The 22,880-nt window shown below is 40.6% G+C and overlaps 1 protein-coding gene across 4 annotated transcripts in view; it reads left to right on the forward strand.

Annotated features, from left to right (window-relative positions):
* ZRANB3 (zinc finger RANBP2-type containing 3) overlaps positions 1-22,880 on the forward strand; it is a 312,440-nt gene that overhangs the window by 278,589 nt on the left and 10,971 nt on the right. For 3 of the 4 annotated variants that reach the window (XM_032856167.1, XM_032856166.1, XM_032856169.1), the window contains 5 exons: positions 9,015-9,402; positions 12,636-12,827; positions 15,733-15,824; positions 18,967-19,068; positions 20,248-20,390. In XM_032856167.1, the coding sequence (XP_032712058.1) occupies positions 9,015-9,402; positions 12,636-12,827; positions 15,733-15,824; positions 18,967-19,068; positions 20,248-20,390 (917 nt within the window). The remainder of the gene's footprint in view (positions 1-9,014; positions 9,403-12,635; positions 12,828-15,732; positions 15,825-18,966; positions 19,069-20,247; positions 20,391-22,880) is intronic. The other variant, XM_032856168.1, reaches the window with a different exon arrangement.

Raw genomic sequence — 22,880 nt, forward strand, 5'->3', positions numbered from 1 at the left:
GGCCTGTACAGGAGGAGGAGAGGGGAGATGCCATAACCAGAGGCATGTGAGTAGGTGACATTCCAGTCACATTCTTCCGAGTCACATTCTAGTCACCTGTGTATTATGCAGAGCTTTCCTATACATTCTTATTGACCTTATTAGAAGAGATGGCTCTTCCCAAAGACGTTTATTTGCTTTCACTACTTTTGATGTCATCTTTATTTTTTTTTAAGATTGTACTTATTTGTCAGAAAGAGCGAGCGAGCACAGGCAGGGGGAGAGGTAGGCAGAGGGAGAAGTGAGCTCCCTGCTGGGCAGGGAGCCCAGTGCAGAGCTTGATCCCAGGACCCTGGGATCATGACCTGAGCCGAAGGCAGACATCTAACTGACCGAGCCACCCAGACATCCCTGATGTCATCTTTAAAAATAAATAATAACTTTTCTTTTTACTGCCGTGTTTTTTAAAAACCAGTGTTGCTTTGTATTGTGTGCCACAGAGGAAAACATATTGTGCCTAAGAGAGGATCACTGTCAAAATTTTATTTAACTACATGAGAATGGACCATTTTCTAAAGTCTGAAAAAGTCCCCTTTTAGGAGAACTGAAATTCATTTTACTTAGATGATTAAGATGGTACTTTTGTCATTCTGTATCCTCTGGCTTGTTTACAAATGTTAGTGAAGGCTCTTTAGTTCCAGTTCCAAGCATCATTCATCTGCCGTTCACCCATTTGTATCACAGTGGTTTTGTTCACTTTTCTAAGAACTGGAGACAGATGACATGAGACAGTAATGATTCCTACCAGAGCTGCCCTTTGATCAAAGTCTATGAGACCCGACATGGGTGCTTTTTCCGCGCAGGAATAGCACCAGGCTTTGAAGTGCTTTCTTGTTTTTCATGAGTTTTACAAGATTTCCTTTTCCTCTCCTTCAGTTCTAATAACTGACTTTTAATCCTGTCATCATGGCCAAGAAATTTGTCTCTAAAGAACAGTAATTTACCATGGTGCAAAACAGAGCAACTATATTAGGTCCCTGAACCTTACAGATAAAAACACACATTTTGCCACCTTAAGCATTTTGTAGTTTTTATTCCCTGCACTTCTCACTGAAAGCAGTATTTTTTCTTTTGTTTTTCAAAAGCAATATTGAACAAAAGTCAGGAACACAATAACCGAGTGTCAGCTAAATAACTGAAGAAAGGAGTATCTTCTATTTTCCACATCTTACGACATGGGCATGTTGACTTAACTATATTTTTCCCAAAGCCTTGTGATAAAAATTACTATAAGCTTAGATCATTCCTCCTACTTACAAACACCTACATTTAAGTTCTTTATTTATCATATATTAAAGGGGTCACTTAATATAGTTCTTTCTTTACAAGGATAGTCATGATGAGTTAGGATCTTTGTCAATAATTTGCTAGTAAATCTCTTCTAAATGCAAGAATGTAGCCATGAAAGAATAAAAAAAAAAAACCTTTTTAGCTTAATTGTGCTATTTAAGGAACAAAGCTTTCCTAGGCCATAAAAAATATTTTGTCTTCCTGTGTTCCTGCTTATCTTTACCTCTGAGAAATGCTGATAACATTAATAAGGTCGGTAATTTTCCTAATATAGACCTGCCAGAACAGGATGGGTACTGAGTATTTAACTATCAGTGTGGCTATTGTAACCTGAGGATTCTGGTCTCTTCTGGTAAGACCAATAAAGCTTGCTCCTATAGGGAGTCTTGTTATTAAGAAACCTAATATTTTTAGAAAATGTTTTTTTTTTAAAGATTTTATTTATTTATGAGAGAGAGAGAGAGCGAGCACAGGCAGACAGAATGGCAGGCAGAGGCAGAGGGAGAAGCAGGCTCCCTGCAGAGCAAGGAGCCCAATGTGGGACTCGATCCCAGGACGCTGGGATCATGACCTGAGCCGAAGGCAGCTGCTTAACCAACTGAGGCACCCAGGCATCCCAGAAAATGTTTTTTTAAGAAGCATTTTGTTTAGTTATTTCTTACTGCCTTTCTCGGGTACTTTAATCAGTAGGCCCACATTTACTTTATAAAAGATTAATTTAAAAAGGACAAAACAAAAGTAATTAGAAGCATCTTTTTTTTTTTTAAGATTTTTTATTTATTTGACAGACAGAGATCACAAGCAGGCAGAGAGGCAGGCAGAGAGAGAGGAGGAAGCAGGCTCCCCGCTGAGCAGAGAGCCCGACGTGGGGCTCGATCCCAGGACACTGGGATCATGACCTGAGCCGAAGGCAGAGGCTTTAACCCACTGAGCCACCCAGGCGCCCCTAATTAGAAGCATCTTACAGATATTGAAGTTTTGCATTTACTTTTAGTGTCTGTGTCTACAGATCTTGTTAAAGATCACTTCCTTCTTTCATTAATCAGACATAGCCCAGGAACCTGCTGGGGTCTCCATGAGGAGCTGATGGTCGTATGTCCCTGTCTCAAAACATCAAGACTAGTGTGTATTGTTTCCAGCTGACCGGCGTGACCGTGACGGTACAGCAGTGAGTCCTGTCAGCACAGCATTCTCTGCTCTAACTTGCCCCGCTCACGCCTCCTGTGCTTGCCTCTGCTCACTCACCTCCTCAGTAGCTTTCTTCCCTCCAGCCAGCCGGGCACTCCCATGTCATTTCAGTTACCATGACGGACAGAGAAGCTGAGTTAGCCTGTTTTGTGCCTGCACAGAAGTTACTTTGTTTTGGTATTACTCCATTTTTTGAAAAATTACTATTTGAGAACAGCTAGAGGGATTCTCCTTAAGTGTTTAGGGAATTTCTTTCTTTGTTATCTCCTTAAAAAGAGTTAGTTCACTGCCCCTATGTACACTCACATAGGAACTTTCAATCTGTCTTACAGGCAGTGAAGGAAAGAAACGGAGCTCCTCAGACCACAGGCTCACGTTCAGCTAATTTATTTTAGTCCAGTGGCTCTTAACCTTTGTTGGTCCTTAATCTCTCTGAGACCATGGAGAGGGAAAGCTCTCCAAAAATGTACATACGATAAAGACACCATTTTATAGACCATCTCAGGAGTTTCTCAGGCCCACAGTTAATCAGGCCATCCTAGGTCTTGTGAGAGGCCCACGGTTCCCACGTTAAGAATACCTGCACTTCAGTAAACCTGCAGCCCTTCTCTGTTCCAGCCAACATGTGTGATTATCGTGAGGTTGTGTCAGAGAGATTTTCCCACCTGTGTTTATCACTCCTAGCTGCCAAGTAGCAAAGAAACCGCATCAACTACCCTCCTGCCTGATTGCTCAGAGGCTACACTCAGAAAACATAACTGTTAACATAGATAAGGCTTGTAACTGATTACCCCAGAGGAAGCCTTCATTTCTGTTGCCCCTTACCGCTTCTGGCAGCCTCATGGCCACAGTGCTAAGTTCACTACCTATAGCCACATTCACCATTGTCCATTGTAGCCGTCATAACATTAACTAAAGTCATTGCTACTAATTAATCTTGCCCTCTCATTTTTCTAAAATTATACTCTAAGTGGATCCTTTGGTTCCCAAAATTATGTAAAATGATTCCCTTTACACCCACACACTCCTTTTCTGGGTTTTACGCACTCAAGTCTCAATTTATTATAACCCAAGAAGCTGAGGTTTCAAAATAACACCTATACTGCTTACTCCCGAGTATAAGTTAGCCCTCATAGCGGCAGAGGTAGCCATCAGTTTCTGATTACTGTCAATCATTGCTAACCTTTCTGTGACTTGCCTCTGGCACATAACGAGAATTTCTCGCATGTTAATTTCTAAAATTAGTCATTACTTAAATAGTGAAAGATGTTCTTTTAAAAACAGCTTAATTAAATATCTTAATTAAAGAGATCAACTGTAAAAGCTGATACTTTAAGGCCCTGAGAATTCTTTTTTTTTTTTTTTTTTGAAAGATTTCTTAGGTTTTTGTTTTGTGTTGGGAGGGTTGCTTTTTTATAAACAAATCTAAAAGTATTTTGTTTTGTTTTTTTGGTGGGAAGATGGAGAGATTAAAATGTTTTTACAGAAATAAATTCCTTACCAGTTGAATGGGATAGAAGAGTCTGATACTATCTAAACATTACTTCATGTAAGTGACAGTGGCCTGTTATTATACATTTTATTCATTTTATTTTTTGTGTTTTCTGTTTCCTATTTTTTATATTTTATGTATTTATTTAAATGTTTTATTTGCTCTTTTTAAATGGTGCCGGGCTGGCCTAGTCGGTGGAGCGGGCAACCCTTGATTGCAGGGTTGGGGGTTCCAGCCCCATGTCAGGTGTAGAGATTGCTTAGAAATAAAATCTTTAAAAAAATGTATTTCAACCTATGTCTAGGAAGAGAGCCAGTTGAGAGAGGGGGTAAGACAATAAATTGAAAAGAATCATATTAAGTCAAAGCCTCCTTAGTTAATGATAGAATCCTTAGCACCCTTCTCCTAATCAGCTCCCGGTTTACTGGTAGCCAGTACTATACCCTTCAGGCAGGAAATTGAAGGACTCCCTTTTCGGAGAACCAGACTGGACCACGAGAAGACTATGGAGACTGACAGGGTTTTCCTGACAGTCACTGGTGATCTCAGTGAAGTCCCCCACATGAAACTTGCCATCACATTTTATTCTTAATGCTTATTAAGTCTCATTCTTAAATATGAATGGACAGTAAAGGCCTCCAGGCCTGGGGGAAAGCTTTTCACTTGAAAAGCAGAGACCAAAACAATCATGTAAGCCAAGAAAGAAATCAGAAGAAGCAGAGACAATCGAACAAACTGAGGAAGACTTTAAAAGGAAACCCCAAAACTATTACTAATGTCCATAGAGAAGTGAAAGAAAATACTGTGCCCATGAAACCAAAACAAGGAGAGGAAATTAGACAAGTGAAAGCTCTTAGAATTGAACCTGTCATATCAGAAAATAATAATTCAGCAAGGCTGGGAAATAAGGTAATGAGGCACTCACAAAGAAAGAAGGACAAACAGCAATCAGAAAGTGTGAGAAAAGTTGAATAAAATCAAATGATCAATCCAGAAGCTTTTGCCTAATAGGAATTCCACAAAGAGAAGACAGAAAAAACAGAGGAAGAAAACAATATAAGAAAATTTCCTAGAACTGAAGGACGTGGGTTTTTCTGTTTTAAAGTGCCCACCGAACACCTAATAAATGAGTGGAAAACCAAAACACATGCACACACCCAATAAAGCTACCACTCTCCTGATTTTCTCCCTTTCTTACTGTTGTTTTTGTGTATCTTTCCTTAGTATCTCTTCCTCATTACACCCTTAATGCTGTTTCTGTGTTTTCTGCCTTTGACTTTGACCTTTTCTCACTATCTTCTCCCCTCATGTATCATGACATCAAGTCTGATATCTTTAACCACGTCTCTATGTTAGTGGTTCCCAGATGTGTGAATCTAGTTGTTTCTTTCTCTTGAACTCCAGACCTGCTTCCTGGACTCTCTACCCTGGTACCTAGTAGTCCTCACAAGTGTGTAAAAGTGAACTTATTTCCTTACCTATTCTCTTTTTGTCTTTTTATGAGCCCAGTATTTTCCTGTATTCCCTATCACAGGAAAATACCATTTCTACAGTGTTGCAAGTCAGAAATATAGGAGTTTAAGTATCACCTTGAGCCCCTCCATTTTCCTGACCTCTTGTAGTCAATCAGTATGTCCTTTTATTTTTTTATGTTTTTATTTTTTATTAAGTTCAACCAGCCAATATATAGTAGTACATCATTAGTTTTTGATGTAGTGCTCAATGATTCATTAGTTGCATATAACACCCAGTATGTCTTTTTAGATCTTTGTGGTGATAAGCCCTGTGTGTCCCACATTCCCAGGAAATCCTTCTTTCATTCACATGTATGCAGGGACAAGCAGGGTCATTGTGTGTTTGGGGAGGAAATCTGTAGCATGAAAAAGGAGAACAAAAATAAGCTGATGGGGGCGCCTGGGTGGCTCGGTCGGTTGAGCGCTGCCTTCAGCTCAGGTCATGATCCCAGGGTCCTGGGATTGAGTCCCACATTGGGCTCCCTGTTCAGCAGAGAGCCTGCTTCTCCCTCTCCCTCTGCCTGCCTCTCTGCCTACTTGTGCTCTCTATCTCTCTGTCAAATAAATAAATAAAATCTTAAAAAAAAAAGCTGATAGAAGAATTAACCCTAAAGATAGCATTTTAAAAACTCAAAGTAGTAGCCTCACATTTAAGATGCTACTGCAAATATAAATAAAATCAGACTACTATGACAAAGGAACAAGAAACAAAAAAGGAAATTTTAAAGGTTGAAAATATGGCTGTCAAAATAATTCTGTAGTCAGGGTTGCGAGATAAATTAGAGAAAAACTCTTAAGAATTTAGAGAGTAAAAAGACAAAAAGAAGGAAAATATGACAATAAGAAATAGGACATTATGTCTAGTTCAACATTCTGCTAACAGTAATTCCACAAAAAAAGAAAATAAAGAGGAAGAAGCTATCAAAGAATAGTGGAAATTTCCAAGAGCTAAAGCTACTCAGTGCCGTTCAAAATTAAGGTATCCTGGGTGCTGAGCAGAAGGCAGATAGATATAAATGACACAGATACAGAAATATAGATTATTGTGAAATTGTAGAGCACCAGGGATAAAGACAAGGTCTTAAAAGCCTCTAAAACAAAGGGAAAGTGCAACCTATGAGGGAACATCATCGGCATCATCCGGTGTTGGAAGAAGCAGAGCAATGTCTTTAAGGACTTGAAAAGAATTGCATGCCCAGCGAAACTACTAAGGGTTAGAAACAAAATCAGTTCATTTCCAGACATGCAAGGACTCAGAAGGTCATGCTTTAATTAGAAATAGCTGATCGATTTGTTCACGTTTTCTGAACATTTGCTACTATTTTCAAAATCCTGAAAGCCCTCTTGGCCATCCTATTATATGGAATAGAACATTTTCTTTAAATATTTAACTATCTTTTCTGGTTTGTTACTTTTTTAAACACCAAACTCTGTTAGTCTGCTAATCTCTCTGATTTTCTTCACCCTTTTCTTAGAATTTCCCTTGTGCCTTGTTTTAAAAATCTTGTCTCATGGTTAATAATCTCCTTCTTTATATTTTTATCTAAATTCTGTTATTTCCATAACTAAGATAACTTTTTATAATACATGAGGTTGTATAAATAACAGCCACAGAAAACAGAAGCTGTACATTTTGGGGGGATGATTTTTTTCCTGTTATGTTTTAATTTTACCAATACAGCCTAAATCTTCCTGCTTTCCTCCCTTCGTTTTTTTTTTTTATTTAAAAATTTGTGATTATATTTATAAACATATAATCATAAAGCTTGCTGTTTTAACCATTGTTAAGTGTACAGTTCAGTGGTAATACTACTTAATATCACATTCACAATGTTGTGCAATTGTCTCCACTATTTTCAAAACTTTCATCTCCTCGGACAGACTCTGTGACCATTTAGCAATAACTACCCATCTCCCTTTCCCTCAGCCCCTGGTAATCACTAATCCTCTCTCTATGGATTTGCTATGTCTTGCTTTATTATGCATCACTGCTAAGAAGTGCAGGTAAGATATGTTACATAAAATATTTCTTTACAATATACTTCGCTATCATTATCTGTAGAGTCTGTCAGTGTTATCTATCGCTACATATCAAATTACCCCAAAATTTAGTGTCTTCACACAACAGTATTCATATATCATTTCTTATGGTTTCTGTGGGTGAGGAATTCAACCAGGGTGTAACCAGGGTGTAATGGAGATGATGTGTCTCTGCTCCACAATGACTGGGGCCTTTGGTAGAAGACCCCAAGTCTGAGATCTGGAAACATCTCAAGGCTCATTCAGGGACGAGTCTGGCAGTTGATGCTGTCCTGTAACCTAGGGGCCTACCAGGAGTTGTCAACTTAAACAACCACACATGGTTTGCTCTCTCTCTTAGGCTTCCCCACAACATGGTGGTGAGGCTCCAAAGGCAAACAACCCAAGACAAAAAGAGGAAGAGATTCAGAATGCCAGCAACCAAGTGAAAGCCATGTAATCGTCAATGACCTAGCCTCAGGAGTCACACAGTGTCGTTTTCACTGCATTCTATTGATTGAGACAGTTAGAAAGATTCACCCAGGTTCAGAGGAGAGGAACACAGACCCCACCTCTAAATGTAGCGTGTCGGTGTCACATTGTGAGAAGAGCATGTCAAATAGGATAAGAACTGGTGTGACCATCTTTGGAAATGCAGTGTGTATCCACCATGGTACCCCTAACAGGAATTCTCTAAAATTGACTCCTTATCTTCCTTCACTGCTAGCTAATCACTTGTGGAGATATGTATCCCACTTTCTCTAATAAGGAAGTTGAGATTCACACATTGAAAAGAAAACAAAAAACACGAGATAATGATGGAGATTTTCTTAGAAAAGGGAAATATATTTCTTGAAAGCAAGATAATTACTAAGATGTGTCTGTTAAAGAAGCAGCTCTAATTAATCGCTTTAATGCTATTTGAAAAAATGCTTCCTAGTCAAGAAAACATTTTAATATGAAAAACGTTGTTAATGAACACTGTATTTATAGTTTGGGCATGAAACCATTTTGGTAGGTTCTTGGAATATTTAAATATTTAAATACACAATTTTCCTTTCCCTGACATACCTCTAGAGCAGACAGTTGATGAAGTATAATTTTATTACATAAATTCTGTAGCCACGTTACCTAACATCTCTAAAGCTTTAGTGTCCTCATGTAAAATACAGGAAGAAAACTAGTACCTGTCTCACAGAGCTGGCATGAAGATTAAATGAGTTAATCTATGTAAAGTGCTTGGCACACTGTAAGTGCTAAAAAAAAAAAAAAAAGACAGGAAGTATATAGATGTGTTAATGTTATTCTGCATATATGTATATATGAAGAGTCATAGCATAATTGAATTCATTTCCAACAAGGTATTCAAAAGATAAAGGAATATGGTTACTGAAAATAGTTGGTTAATCTGTTTCATTTAGGAAGAACATATTAGATGGCTTTTTAATTTGATAACTGTTTGTTTTTCCTAGTTTGAAAAAGAGAAGCAGCATGATATTCGATCATTCTTTTTACTAAAACCTAAGAAAAGACAGTTGGTGACCTCCTGCGATGAATCAGGAATATTCCAAGAGAAAAATACTGTCGTGCCAGCAGACCCTGGAGAAAGAGCCACAAGACATATCATTGATTATGAAAGCAATGTTGAACCTGAAGCTAAAAGATTGAAGTCGGTCACCACCAGTAACCACTGCAGTGCCCCAGAGGAGAAACCATCCTGGCCCAGACAAACCACGGCCCTAGCTCAGGCAGCCAGCCCACCCTTTCCTGGAAAGTGCTGGCAGTGTGGTTTCTGCACCTATATCAATAACTCGGTGTTACCTTATTGTGAAATGTGTGAGAACCCTCCAGGCAGAGCTGGTGAGTACATGGAGCATGGCCCCTGGGAGGGGGCTGGCAGTATCATCTTCACATGGTCTGTGTTTTTAGAGGCAACTGCTGTTAGCATGGGTTAGTGGCACTCAACACTGACTTTAGCTGTTAAGCTAGAGTAAGAACTTTACATAGTGAAGACTGAATTTATCCCCCGGTGGAATGTGGAAAGCTCCCAGTTCTGTCAAGAATGTATATCCCTGAGCGTCTGTGACATGGCATTAATTTGGCACAAATGGACATTTCTCATTAATGCCAGCAGGATGTGAATTCAGTGGGCAGGAATAGAAGCTCTGTTGCTATGGCAGCAAATATGCCTTATAGTCATAGACCTGCTGTTTTTTTTCTCCTGTAGATAATACTTGTTTTTAAAGAAATTATAGATTATTTTTGTTTAAATAGCAAAATAATCCAGTGTAGCTTCTTTGCCTAGTAAAATATACATTGTGTCCTGTTTCTTGCATGACAAATCATAAAAATTCCTCTGTAGATCTTTGAAGAACCAAATTGGTATCTGTTTTCTGAGTTTATTCTTTTCCAAAACTTGCTTTTTTAAAAGTAAAAATTATAAACATACCTCAGAGTATGTTTTTATAGCATGGTATTATTCTGATGTTTTGTTTTTGAAATGATTATTAATACTGAGGTTGTCTTAAGAAAAAAGATCATTAGTATTTCTTTTGTTTCCAGTTTTAGAGACTATTTTCATGGCAACTCAGAAGGCCAAGTTGACAGTTGGGGAAACTGGAAGAAATCACTTTATTTTATCAGTTGTAATAATTGTACACATCTCCTTTCCCGTCATTAGAGAAGTGGCATTAATAGAGTCCGCTAAGATAAAGGCTCTGCTTGCAGTTCCTTCCTATCTTTCTTGTTCTCCTGTGTCTTAGTTTTAATCTGAAAGGAAATGTAATCAGTAGCTGAGTCTTTCCTCTTTCAATCCTGGGTGTTCCTACAAAAATGACAAGTCTGCCATCTGGGTGGTTATATTTGTAACGTGGACACCTGTTGTCTGTGAACTAAATTGGAACTACAAGCTTATCCCATATAATATCTCTCAGAATTTGCATTATCTCATTCAATTTCCAACTACTCCAGGTCATAAAAATAAAGTATCTCATGACTACAGGATAATGCCAGTTCACATAGAAGTATAAGTTGAGTGATTTAGCAATGAAAATCAGAGTTTAATAGGGTTTTATAGTTCTGATTTTTCTTTGTGATACCAAGAGCAACAGCAAAAATTTCTAGACCCTTGATTTAATAAGCAAACTCTCAAGCAACCTAAAGAAAAATGAAACTTTTTTTGTGACTTTGAAAGTCTGATTTAATAGAAATACATATATGTAATAGTGATACTACTGTATACAAAAGGTTATATTTATTAGGTTAATATTATTGGACTTGGCATAATGATTTCCAACCCTGATTTAGGATGTACCCCCAAAAGTATTGAAAAGCAGAATTAATTCTAATTCATCCAAACTTTTTAATCAGTGTTTGCCATACAATACTTTGAGGAAATGGAATCCAGAAAACTAAAGGAGAAGGGCGCCTGGGTGGCTCAGTCAGTTAAGCAGCTGCCTTCGGCTCAGGTCATGATCCCAGGGTCCTGGGATCAAGCCCCTCATGGGGCTTTCTGCTCAGCAGGGAGTCTCCTTCTCCTTCTTCCTCTGTTTGCCACTCCCCATGCCCGTGTGCTCACGCTTGCTCTCTCTCTCTCTCTCTCTCTCTCTCTCAAATAAATAAATAAAATCTTTAAAAACAACAAAAAAAGGAGCAATATTAGGAAATTACACTCCTATAAAGTTTGCTAATACAGTCTCCAGGACGTTTAGTACATTCGGTACAATTTGGTATAGTATATATTGAACACTAATATATGTCAATAGGTAACCCTTACCTTGTGCTTTGTTTTTTGTTGTTGTTTTGTTTTGTTTTTGTTTTAAGTAATCTCTGTGCCCAACATGGGGCTTGAACTCATAACTCTGAGATGTCGAGTTGCTTGCTCTACTGAGCAGCCAGGTGCCCTCTTTGTGCTTTGTTCCTAACGTGCACATAGCTCATACTTGCCATCTTACAGCTCATAGGCCCATATTTCTGTCGCCTGCTTGAACCGCAGCTCGTGCATACGCCTCCGCCTTATCTGCCCTGCTCATGTGATGGGTGCCTCAAGGTGACCATGGCCGCGGTGGAGTTCTTGATTCACCACATCTAACACCAAATCTTCTTTTCTCTCATCATACGTCCATGATACTAGAAACCCAGGCAGCGTCCTTGATTCCTTTCTCTTCTCCCACACTTGATTTGTCAGGTTCTGCCAGCATAACTTCCAAAGTCTATCTCAATTCTGGCCATGTCATCTTTGTTGCTATCATCCTACTGGAAGTTACCATTTTCTCCCCCAGACCTCAGTGGCCTCACAGCTAGCCCCCCTGTGGCCCTTCAGTACAAGCAGCCAGGGTGAGCTCTTAAAAACTCAGATGATTCCATTCCTTTATCTACAACCCTCAGTGGCTTCGTTTACATTTATAATCCAGTTTGAGAATACAGACCCTTGGGCTGGGCCTTCTAGATTCCCAAACAGCCCTCAGCTCAAATGGAACTCAACCCAGAGGTTGGCCCTGTGGACCTTTATTCCCCAACAACCCCTGATTACGAAACCTTGTTTTATTTTCATGTTTTACTTCCCTTTTTCTTTATTCATTGGCCTTTATTCTCTTTCTCTGATGTATTTGTTTCCTTGGTGATTATCTGTTTCTGATACTTACAATGGAAACTCTAGGAAGCAAGGATTTGTCTATCTCATTCCTCACTGCCTGTCCGGCACCCCATCATTTGCACATGGGGCATTTAGTGTCTCCCAACAGGTGTTTGCAGAGAATGAATAAACACTATTGACCATGCTTCCTTTTTTTTTTTTTTAAGACTTTTATTTATTTGACAGAGAGAGCACAAGCAGAGAGAGGAGCAGGCAGAGGGAGAGGGAGAAGCAGGCTCCCCACTGAGCAAGGAACCCAGTGTAGGACTCCATTCCAGGACCCTGGGATCATGACCTGAGCCGAAGGCAGCCACTTAACCGACTGAGCCACTCAGGCATCCCAACCATGTTTCTTTTTATAAGACCTAGCTGTAACTTTTTAAAAACTGGCCTTAGAGTAAATAATGATTTTATCTAAATTTGTGTGTAAATTGTTTGATTTTCGTAATTCTCCAAATAGACAGCTCTACCCAAGATAAAAATGAAAACAAGAAAGGTGATCCTGGGAAAGACACCTCCAAAAACGTTTGGACTAGTTCTGACCGTGAAAAACAAGTCCTTGCACCCTCAGAGCCTAACCCGTTGGCTGAGAGCCAGGAAGCAATATCAGAAATCAAGAGAGAAGACGCACTCACACCCCAGCCAGGCAATGGTAAGTCTGGTTTCCACTTCCGGTGTTCAGATACTAAGTATGCATGTAGATAGATGACACTGTGGATAGACTTGCAACTAGTACCCCATTCCAGGTTCCTTGTATTCTGATTTATATTAAACATACCAACAATTGGAAGCACACACTGAAATACCAGACGGCTGGAAGAGCAGAGCTGTGCGCGTTCAGACATAACGCAGCAGAACTGACACGTAGCTCTGCCCGTGCTGCCCCCAGGCTGCTCGCCCAGCCTCATGCAGGTCGGGCTTATCCACAAGTGAGGGTGTGGTTTTGACACTTAGGAGGTTCTTTAGGACAAAATATTAAGATTGGCATGTTAACAGCTACTTAACAGATCATTAATTGTTTGCCCACGAATTTCTTTTAAATGGTTACAACTAATTGACCTAGTTTAAATTTAGGATTTGGGGTGGTTTTTTTTAAGAAAACGTTCTTAAGGTACATAAATTTAAGACTATAGGAATCATGACTGCACTTGGAGCCAACCATGTAGTGTTTGGATTTATTTATTCTTTGGTTGATTCCATCCATTACTTCAAGCTGTGATGGTTGGTGCATACCCGCCCATAGGTCACACAGCACTGTTGTTATGTGTGGCCAGAGCTGGAGTTCACGACTACTTTGGGGTTATTTTCTTTGTTTATCGGTTAGTGACCATAGTAACCCACAGACTGATGTTCTCATTATAACAACACCAAAATTGTTGAGATGGGACAGTTAAAGTTTTTCTTCTAAATCAGTTGCTATTAAACACAGATATAACTCAGAGTCAGATTCATAGTTTTAAAATGAAATGTTCATTTAAGAATTTCTGAGCTTGGGGCATCCTCCTTTCTTTTTCCCTCAGCCTTCCTTCCCGCTAATGCCTCAAGGTCTTCTCAAATAATATCTTGGAATGGACCCTCTTTTAGATGTGTTAATTTTAACAGTCTTTGGGTATATGGTGTAGTCTCAGGTGGGGCTTTCCTTCCTCCTGCTCTGACACTCCTTCAAGTGCTGATGAAGCCCTTGTTGTAGGACAACATGTAGCTCACTGGACTGAACATCTGACTGAGAACAAACAACTTATGGGCCATGAGTCTCCCCATGTGTGGCAGAGAAATTCTGGTTTGATAGTTGGAAATTTGTTCCTTGATAAAGGCAGATGCTAGGTTTACTTAAACATACTTTTCAAAAATCTCTAGACCTTTAGAAATTCTGTTCTGCCAGTGAAATTTGCATTGGTCTCATCCACTCCAGACAACGCCATCTTTTCCCCCATACCTTCCCTCTCTTCCTTTCTTTGACTTCTGAGATCACTGGGCTGAGAATTCCATACAAGCGATATGTTCACCTCTCCCCACTAACATGGATTTCCATGGGAAAAAAAAAAAAAAACAGAAGGATGACAGAGGGGGTACACTATATAAAAATGTTTATTCTGTGCACATAAACTCTTCTAGACCTGCAGTGGCATGTGCTTTGCAGGGACTCTGGTTTTGTTCTAACTGGAATTCCTTGGGTTCTATGAAGCACTTGGTTATTCCTTTGCAAGAATATAAAAAAACTTTGATTATTCCTCCAGTGATGCATATTTACTTCTTTAATATCAAATTTATGCTCTCCTGCTTTATGTGCAAAATTTTTTGGTATGCATGTTGACTTTTTATTTCAGTACCAAATCATAGTGAAATATTTTGAAGACATTTTAGAGGTAATTAAATTCAACTCATGTAGTAACAAACAACACATTTGACTCAAGTGTGGTGTTGAAGTATTGTACAGTGGTACTGTAGTTATGATTAAGCTCATGTGTGCTCAGGCAATGACAACCACTTCACAACTGCCACCTGGCCAACAGTGATTATAAAATGGCACGATTATTGGCTGTATAACATGCCAATTTTTGAGATGTTAAAGCATGGAAAAAAACTGACATTTTTGAACTTATGAAATATGGGAATAGTCCCAAGTTTGTAAAATGACCAGTGGCTTGATTAGAAAAATTAAAATATGATAAGGTTGCCAAGTAGAGTGAAAAATCATAGACTTCTAGATCTATGGGAACACATTAAAAGGTCACTGAAGAAAAAATAAAAAATAATGATGATGATGAAAGTCATTTAGAAACTGTGGCAGAGGTGAAGGGCACAGGCTCTGTAGCCACATTACTGGTCTGAAGCCCTCTTACTGGTGGTGTGACTTTGGACAAGTTAATGTGCCTCAGTTTTCTCCTCCGTAAAATGCACTACTTATTTCTGAGAGCTGTTAATGTATGTACTGAGAAAAGTGCCTGGCACATTGTAAATACTTGATAAGAGTTAACCATAATTATTATTTAGATCCACTGTGATAACCCTCTCTCTCTCCATATATATTGGTCAGTGAGACTGAGAAGTGGTAAATAAGATTATCAGAAAAAAAGCTTGTCCACATATCCCCTTTGGTGAATGTGAAGCACTGGGTCATAGGGAATCTGGCATTTAAGTGGGATTTCACAGGCTGCATTGCTGCTGGTAACCAAAATGGTGCTCCTGCAGTCCCAACTTAAAACCACTCTCGGGGAAGCCCAGATTCTAGACTCCTTTAAGACCAGTACGAACTCTTAGTGGCAGGAAATTCTCTCTCATACCTAACTCCTATCTTTTCAGCTAATTCTGAATTTAATTCTCTCTTGTAGGGTCATTAGCAAAAGTACAAAGCAACTGGTTTCTTTATAAGCCAGTGTGGTCTTAGGTGGCCTGCCATCACAGTTTTATTTTAAGCGGAGACACGTGTTCTTTGTCAAATATGGTGATACATTTTATATAGCTCTTTCATCTTTCTAACCCATAGAAGATTGAAATAAGCTATTTTGGTTAAAGGAGAGGTAAACCTTCAGGTCCTTTTTTATCTTCTTAATTAGAACAGTTGAAGAGTTCAGACAACTTGCCAGTGTATGAAACCTTAATGTTCTGTGCAAGTAGGAATACGGACCGGATTCACCTCTATACTAAGGTAAGCATTATGCAGATTCTGTACTTGAAACATACAAAAGACTTCCTTTTTCTCATGTTTCAGTGGAAATATTTAATTTCATTAACAATGAGATAGGTATCTGGTTCTTTTTCTTCTTAAGCTAATTCTAAAATTCCTTTGTTAAATCTAAAGTCAATGAGAGGAGAAACAGCATATAGTAGTTAAGAGCACAGACTTCAGGGCCAAACTGCCTCAATTCATAGCTGTTACTGGGTGTGGAATCTTGAACCTATTCCTTAACTGCTTTGTGCCTCAGTTTCCTCAACTGGAAAATGTGGAGAGAAGTTGTTGCAAGGCAAGGGTAACATGAACAAATTCCTGTAAATCGCTTAGCACTGTGGCTAGCCATAAGGAACTCTCAGTAAGAGCTCTAGTTGTGTGTCACACACACACACACACACACACACACACACACACACAGCTACACAATGGCATATTATGCAGCTATAAAAAAAGAAAAAAGATCTTTCCACTTGCAACAACATGGTTGGACAGGGAGGGTGTGATGGTAAGTGAAATAAGTCAGACAGAGAAAGACTAATACCTCATAATTTCCCTTTTGTGTGGAATCTAAGAAAGCAAAACAAATGAACAAACAAAGCAGAAAAAGACCCCAAATCAGAGAACAAATGGTGGTTACCAGAGGGGACAGGGTCGGGAGGCGGGCAAAATGGGTGAAGGGGAGTGAAAGTTACAGGCTTCCGATTATGGAGTAAGTCACAGGGATGAAAGCGACAGCACAGGAAGTACAGTCAGTGATACTGTGATAGTGTTGTATGGTGACAGATGGCAGCTACACTTGTGTGAGCACAGCGTAATGTATAGACTTGTCAAATCATCATGTCGTACACCTGAAACTTATATAACATCATGTCAACTGTACTTCCAAAAAAAAGTTAGATCCTTCACGGATCATTTGTAGCAGCCACAGCACCATTGCAGAAGCCTGACTCTGCCCATCCACGTCGAATACATTCTAGGAAGCTTTAAAAATTTGATTGCTCAGTTGCATGCGATAGCCTAGGTTAGTGGTGCTCAAACTTTTTAGTCTCAGGAGCTCTTTGTACTTTGAAAATTTGAGAACCCCAAGGAGCTTTTTTCCTGTGGGTTATATCTGTGAGGAGAGTTGGCATTGTTTTACATTTTTTTAAAGATTTTTTTAAAAATTTATTTATTCTAGAGGGACAGAGAGAGAGCATGGGGAGGAGCAGAGGGAAAGGGACACGCATGCTCCACACTCAGCAGGAGCTTGACATGGGCTGGATTCCAGGACCCTGAGACCATGACCTGAGCTGAAATCAAGAGTTGGGTGCTTAACCAACTGAGCCACCCAGACACCCCTGCATTGTTTTACACTGTTAGCCATTTCTGTAGAGTTTTATTAGAAGACATTGAGATTCTCATATCTGTCTGTCCCTGGAAAATCACTGTGCATCTGTGAGAGGATGAGGGTGAAAAGGGCAAATGTTGTCTTACTGTTATTATGAAAACACTTTTGCCTTTGTGGATCCCCTAAAGTGTTCTCAGGGCCCTGTGAGAATCTTTGGCCTAGGCAACCTAGTGTGAAAATTTGAGGAAAAACTTGCTGAAATGATGAATACTTCTGTTTGGTCTACAGTATCAAATTCCTAATCTTTATAGGTACTTATAATATAATATTTATAACTTCATACCTTCATGAGCCAGCCTACTGAAAGAATGCCTTTTTTCAAGATAACTTAGATTATAGGTTTTACACTAAACCAAATAGAAATATAGATAGATGGCAGGTCATGTTATAATCTCCATTGCCAATTAATAATTAGAAGGGATTGCTAGAAGATTAGGAGATGTCTATGCTCGTGAATGCCAGAAGCCCCACGCTGCTTCTCTCATGGGACCACAGCCAAGAGAGAGACACCAGGAATGAAGCCAGGCAGTGAACGATGCTTCTCTTTAAGGCTTGGACCCCTGTTCCCAAGGCCTCCTCAGCTCCTCAAGGGACAGGTCTGAGTGCCAAGGCACCCTTACCTCCAGTGCTGGGAGAGCTCCAGGCCATGGTTCTCAGACCTCCATGTGAGAATATAACAGAGAACTGGTCCCCAGAGGGGACTGAAGGTCAAGAAACCAAAAGGCAGACACCAGGCAGAGTACAACACAGAATTCAGAAGCCCTTAAACTTCTTACACTTTCTATTCTGTACAGTGAAAGCTCTGCATCCTGGGTCATCTGATCAATGTTTTTACATTAGATCAAAGTTCCACCCTTCAGGTGGAGGGAGGAGAGAAACCGCAAAGTCCTGGTGTGACAGCTTCGCTGGCCCATCTTCTAGATCCAGCACCCAGCCTGTGTCACGTGGACCCCCTCACCTTCTTGACATCTCTCTTTTAATAGTCTCAGGTGCATTTTTATGAACGAGTTAAATACTTGTGTGTCCCTTTACCGTAAAATGTTACTCAATCTTCTAAACATGAGACACTAAGCAGAGGACACACGAACAGGTCCATTCATGGCTATAAACTGAGCTGAGGTAAACCCGGAAGTAGGAATTTGGATAAAAACCCCTTAAAAGGAAGATCAGGAACAGCTGTTTAGCATCCTGTGTTATAGTAATAGTATCCCTCCAAAGAGCTATTCATGTTAGCCAGAATCCCAACTCTGATTCAGAGTTTAGAGCAACCATTACATGTCTAATCTTTGAATCAATATGTTAAGCGCTTTTTGTGTGTTTTTTCCAAAGTGATTGTGGAGGCTCTTTCTTTTGAGCTGAGGGAATTCCAGTATGGGTTCTTCAGCTTTTGTTGATGCAATAGACTTTCATATACAGAGGTTTTTCTTCCCCTTTATAAAAGAAATACCCATATTTAAACCTCATGTTTAACTACAGCCCTCTACGTGGTATCGTTACCCTTAAGAGGGAGAGCAGTGCGGCATTCAGAGGATCTGGGGAGCCTGTCCCCTCCCTTCGCCCGGCATCTGTGCAGGGCAGCTGTGTGGGTAGAACCTTGTTACAATGTGCTACCTTCATTTATCTGTTAGGAGACTGGGAATATTGTGCAGGAATATAATTCTTTACTTTTAAAATAATTAGTAGGGAATACAGACCAGTTGGATTAATAATGCCTTCCTAATCTATAATCAGGATGGAAACCAGATGAACTGTAACTTCATTCCTTTGGATATAAAATTAGACCTTTGGGAAGACTTGCCAGCAACCTTTCAGCTGAAACAGAATCGCTCCTTGGTAAGACTAGTCCTATGCATTTGTTTTAAGTTAAAATCTGTTGAGTAATTTAAGACCATTTTGAGTTTAAGAAAAGCAAAGTTACCTCCTGGCCTGGTGCAGAGTCAAATCACTGGTCACATTTTCATCAGTGCGGGCGCTGCCTGTGATTTACCTTGTTGCTGAGAATAAATGTGAGATCTGTTTCCTTGCTGAGTGATCACACCTAGGGTTGCTGTTTCTGTGGATAGAATTATCCTCACATCGTTTAATTTCTCTTTCACAGGATTAGCAACTGTGATATTCGTATCTGACACAATCTCATTTTATCTCTGACGGTTAAGTTCTATCAATGACAAATTCTGAAAGCAGGGACAGTGCCGTGCCAGGGGACCCTGGCACCCTCAGAAGCACCAGCCCACAGCCGTAGGCCAACGACCTGCCTGGGAGGCCTTAAGCCTCATCTGTGGCGGATTGATCCTCACTGCTAAGAAGGGCCAGTGCATGTGGGGCTGGCTGCATGCAGAGTACCACTTTTTACGAGAAAATAGTGATTACGTTTCTGCCCTTGGAGTGGAAAGCAAACATTGCCCGTGGCTCAGTTGCACCCATCAAGGAAGAGGTAGCAGTGAGCTATTTTCTCTGATATCATTGAATCCTGATTCTCAGATTCCCAGAAAATAGCCAGTTACATACAATTGACTAATAATAAGAGCAATGCTGGTAAAAATGTCCCAGATTTATTGCTGGCTGCCTTCCTGTGAGAAGTCAGGTAGTCGGACAAAGCAGTTCTCAGATGTGGCGCTGAAGCCCGCCGCTGCTGTAAGACCCGCTCTCCCCAAGACCACTTTTGCCTGGGGCCCTGCTGGCTTTGTGCTTCTGACAGCCGGACCTCTTTCCGTCTCACTGAGCACATTGTTGCCATTGGTCCCCGTGTGTGTTAAGGACGTATGCTGGGTGTCCTGAGATGCACCTTTTGAGAGTCTTTGCGTTCAAAGAGACCTCTGCAGCCCTGGCCACAGGTGTTTCACAATAGATGTGAAGATGCATCAAACTGAAGCAAGCCTGAAATTGTGGCATTTGGAAACCTATTTGGAGATATAATAAAACAGCAGTTTTCTGATGGGATAAGGGGCTTTACTTTCAAAGGAAGATGCCTGGTGAGCTGGAAACTCTTTTCATTATCTCATGTTCTGCCAGATTTTGAGGTTTGTTCGAGAATGGAGTAGTCTAACTGCCATGAAGCAAAAGATGATCAGGAAAAGCGGGCAGCTCTTCTGTAGCCCACTTCTTGCTTTGGAAGAGATCATAAAGCAACAAACCAAACAAAATAGTACGAAAAGGTATGCGTTGTCTTTCTTCTTTATTTTGTAGTTCATTATTTGTCCTGGTATTTATGCCGGGGGCATGGCACAGGGTTGGGGGGTGGTGTCTGAGACATTTTATGTCGTCGCTAATGAAATCCTGATGAGTTCAGAGAAAATCATACATAAAATAACAGCTTGTTTTATAGCACCATAATTAGATATTTTGTGAATTTGATCAGATCTGCTGGAAAGATCAGGTTTTCTGGGTCTTGGTTCCCATGAGTACCCACTTATCGGAAGAAAGGCAAGAGTGACAGACGGTGTGACCTGTGACCTGCCAAAGCCAGGACACAGTTTACCGACAGGAAGACACGTCCCTGTTAGAAGAGCCACTGCCCTGTGCTCCTGTAGCGTGAATCTGGGTGCCGTGCAGCAGGGGACCAGTTCTGCTTGTCACATTAGCACCCAGAGGGTGGCAGGGAACTAGTCTCATGCCCATGGCCAGAAGCAAAAGATCCAGTGTGTCCTGTCTATGTTTTACCTTAATCATTGTAGGGTTTTCCTAATCCCTGTACACGTACTTTCCTTTCTTGGCTACATAGTCATCTCTGCCCTGCTCGGGCACACCCTGCGGGACCTCAGGCCCCCTTCGCCGTAGACTGTCCCCTCGGCAGGAAGCAGCGATGCACAGTCCGCTGTTCTGCCGCCCAGCTCCTGCATGGGAAGAGATCCCAAAGCACCAAACTGAACAGCCGCGTGGCAGAACAAGCTCCTGTGACTCTTGCTGTCTCCACACACCAGTCATGTGTCTTCACCCCACCAGTTTACGGTCTCTAGACTTTTCCATGCACACGGGTAAAAAACATCCATCAATGATGCGGGAGAAGGTGCGGCTGATCATCCAGCTCGTATCCCTGTGCAGTGACAGATCCCTTCAGCTGTTGCAAAATGTGGCATATGGTATCGTCATATGTGAGAAGAAGGAATGATACTTGTGATACATTATTTTTTTTTTTAAAGATTTTATTTATTTATTTGACAGAGATCACAAGTAGACAGAGAGGCAGGCAGAGAGAGAGAGGGAGGGAAGCAGGCTCCCTGCCGAGCAGAGAGCCCGATACGGGACTCGATCCCAGGACCCTGAGATCATGACCTGAGCCGAAGGCAGCGGCTTAACCCACTGAGCCACCCAGACGCCCCATTGTGATACATTATTAAGAGTAAAAATAAGTGTTAAAAAAAAAGGATGGAGATACAGATATATGTAATTGCTGTCATGACACAGGAAGTATCTAGAAGGGTACCCTAGAAACTCTTACTAGAGGTTTCTTTAAGACAGTAGTTCTCAGCTGAGGGCACTTTGACTCCCCCAGGATGGCAATGTTAGGAGACATTTTAGTTTCTTATAATTAGGGGCTACAACTGGGGAACATGTAGTGGCTAGAGGCCTGGGATACGGCTGAAAATCCTACAGTGAACAGAACTGCACTCCCAAGCAATTATCTGTTTCAGAATGTCGACAGTGCCCCTGATGGGGGGTCTTGCTATAGACCATATAATAGAGGAGTCGTGGAGATAGTAGGGACTGTATACTTTAGGCCTGGATCGCAAACTCCTTTGACTAAAAGCAAAGCAGGAACCATGAATGAACACATGAGATCAAGTGTAAAACCAGAAAAGGTTGAGGTAGGGGGGAGAAGTATGACAAATTGGGAAATGCCTAAACCATCTGAAGTCATTCAAATTCAGGTTAAAAGTAAAATACTATACGAATCAGTTAAAGCCCCTTGACTGCTTGGATTTGTCTACAGGCTACCAGTTTGGGACTCACCTAAACTCTTCCATAATGCTTAAATATTTCCCATGAATGCTTATTACTTTATGTAAAAAAGACATTTAAAATATACGTGTATGTTGATATATGTACATACACACACATGCACACACACCCCTACACATACAGAGACCCACCTATGTGTAACAGAAAGCATGATGCCTGCCTATGCTGTTCCTCTCGAGTCTTCTTCCTGTTCCCTACATTTTCTCATTGTCATCACCACCGTCTTAGTTGCAGTATTGGTCTTCTCTTTGCATCACCTTAATTTCCTTCTTAATTAAACTTACAGCCCACTCCAGCCATTTCTAGACTTGTTGCCTCCCCATCAGACATAGGCGACCACTTAGAGAACCACCCAAGAAAGCTGGCTGAGCAGGTGTAAAAGCAGAAGTTATGAAACCAATACAAACCCAAGTCAGGCACACGGTGTTACCTATCAGATTTTATGGAGATGCTATATGAAAGCTAAGACCTGTGTCAAGCAGAAGAGTCATCAGTCGGACTTATGTTTTCCAGAGCTCGCCCTGCCAGCAGTTGCTAAATGAGATCAAAAGGGAGGACCTGAAATAAGGAAGCAGGCTGCATTGGCTTTCTTTTACTGCCTTATGTAACACATCACCACAAACTTAGCAGCTCAAAGCAACAGAAATGTATTCTCTCACAGTTCTGTACGTCAGAGGCCTGAACTG

Source organism: Lontra canadensis, unplaced genomic scaffold (assembly GCF_010015895.1).
Source record: "Lontra canadensis isolate GAN:19392208 unplaced genomic scaffold, GSC_riverotter_1.0 scaffold11, whole genome shotgun sequence".
Taxonomy (NCBI): domain Eukaryota; kingdom Metazoa; phylum Chordata; class Mammalia; order Carnivora; family Mustelidae; genus Lontra; species Lontra canadensis.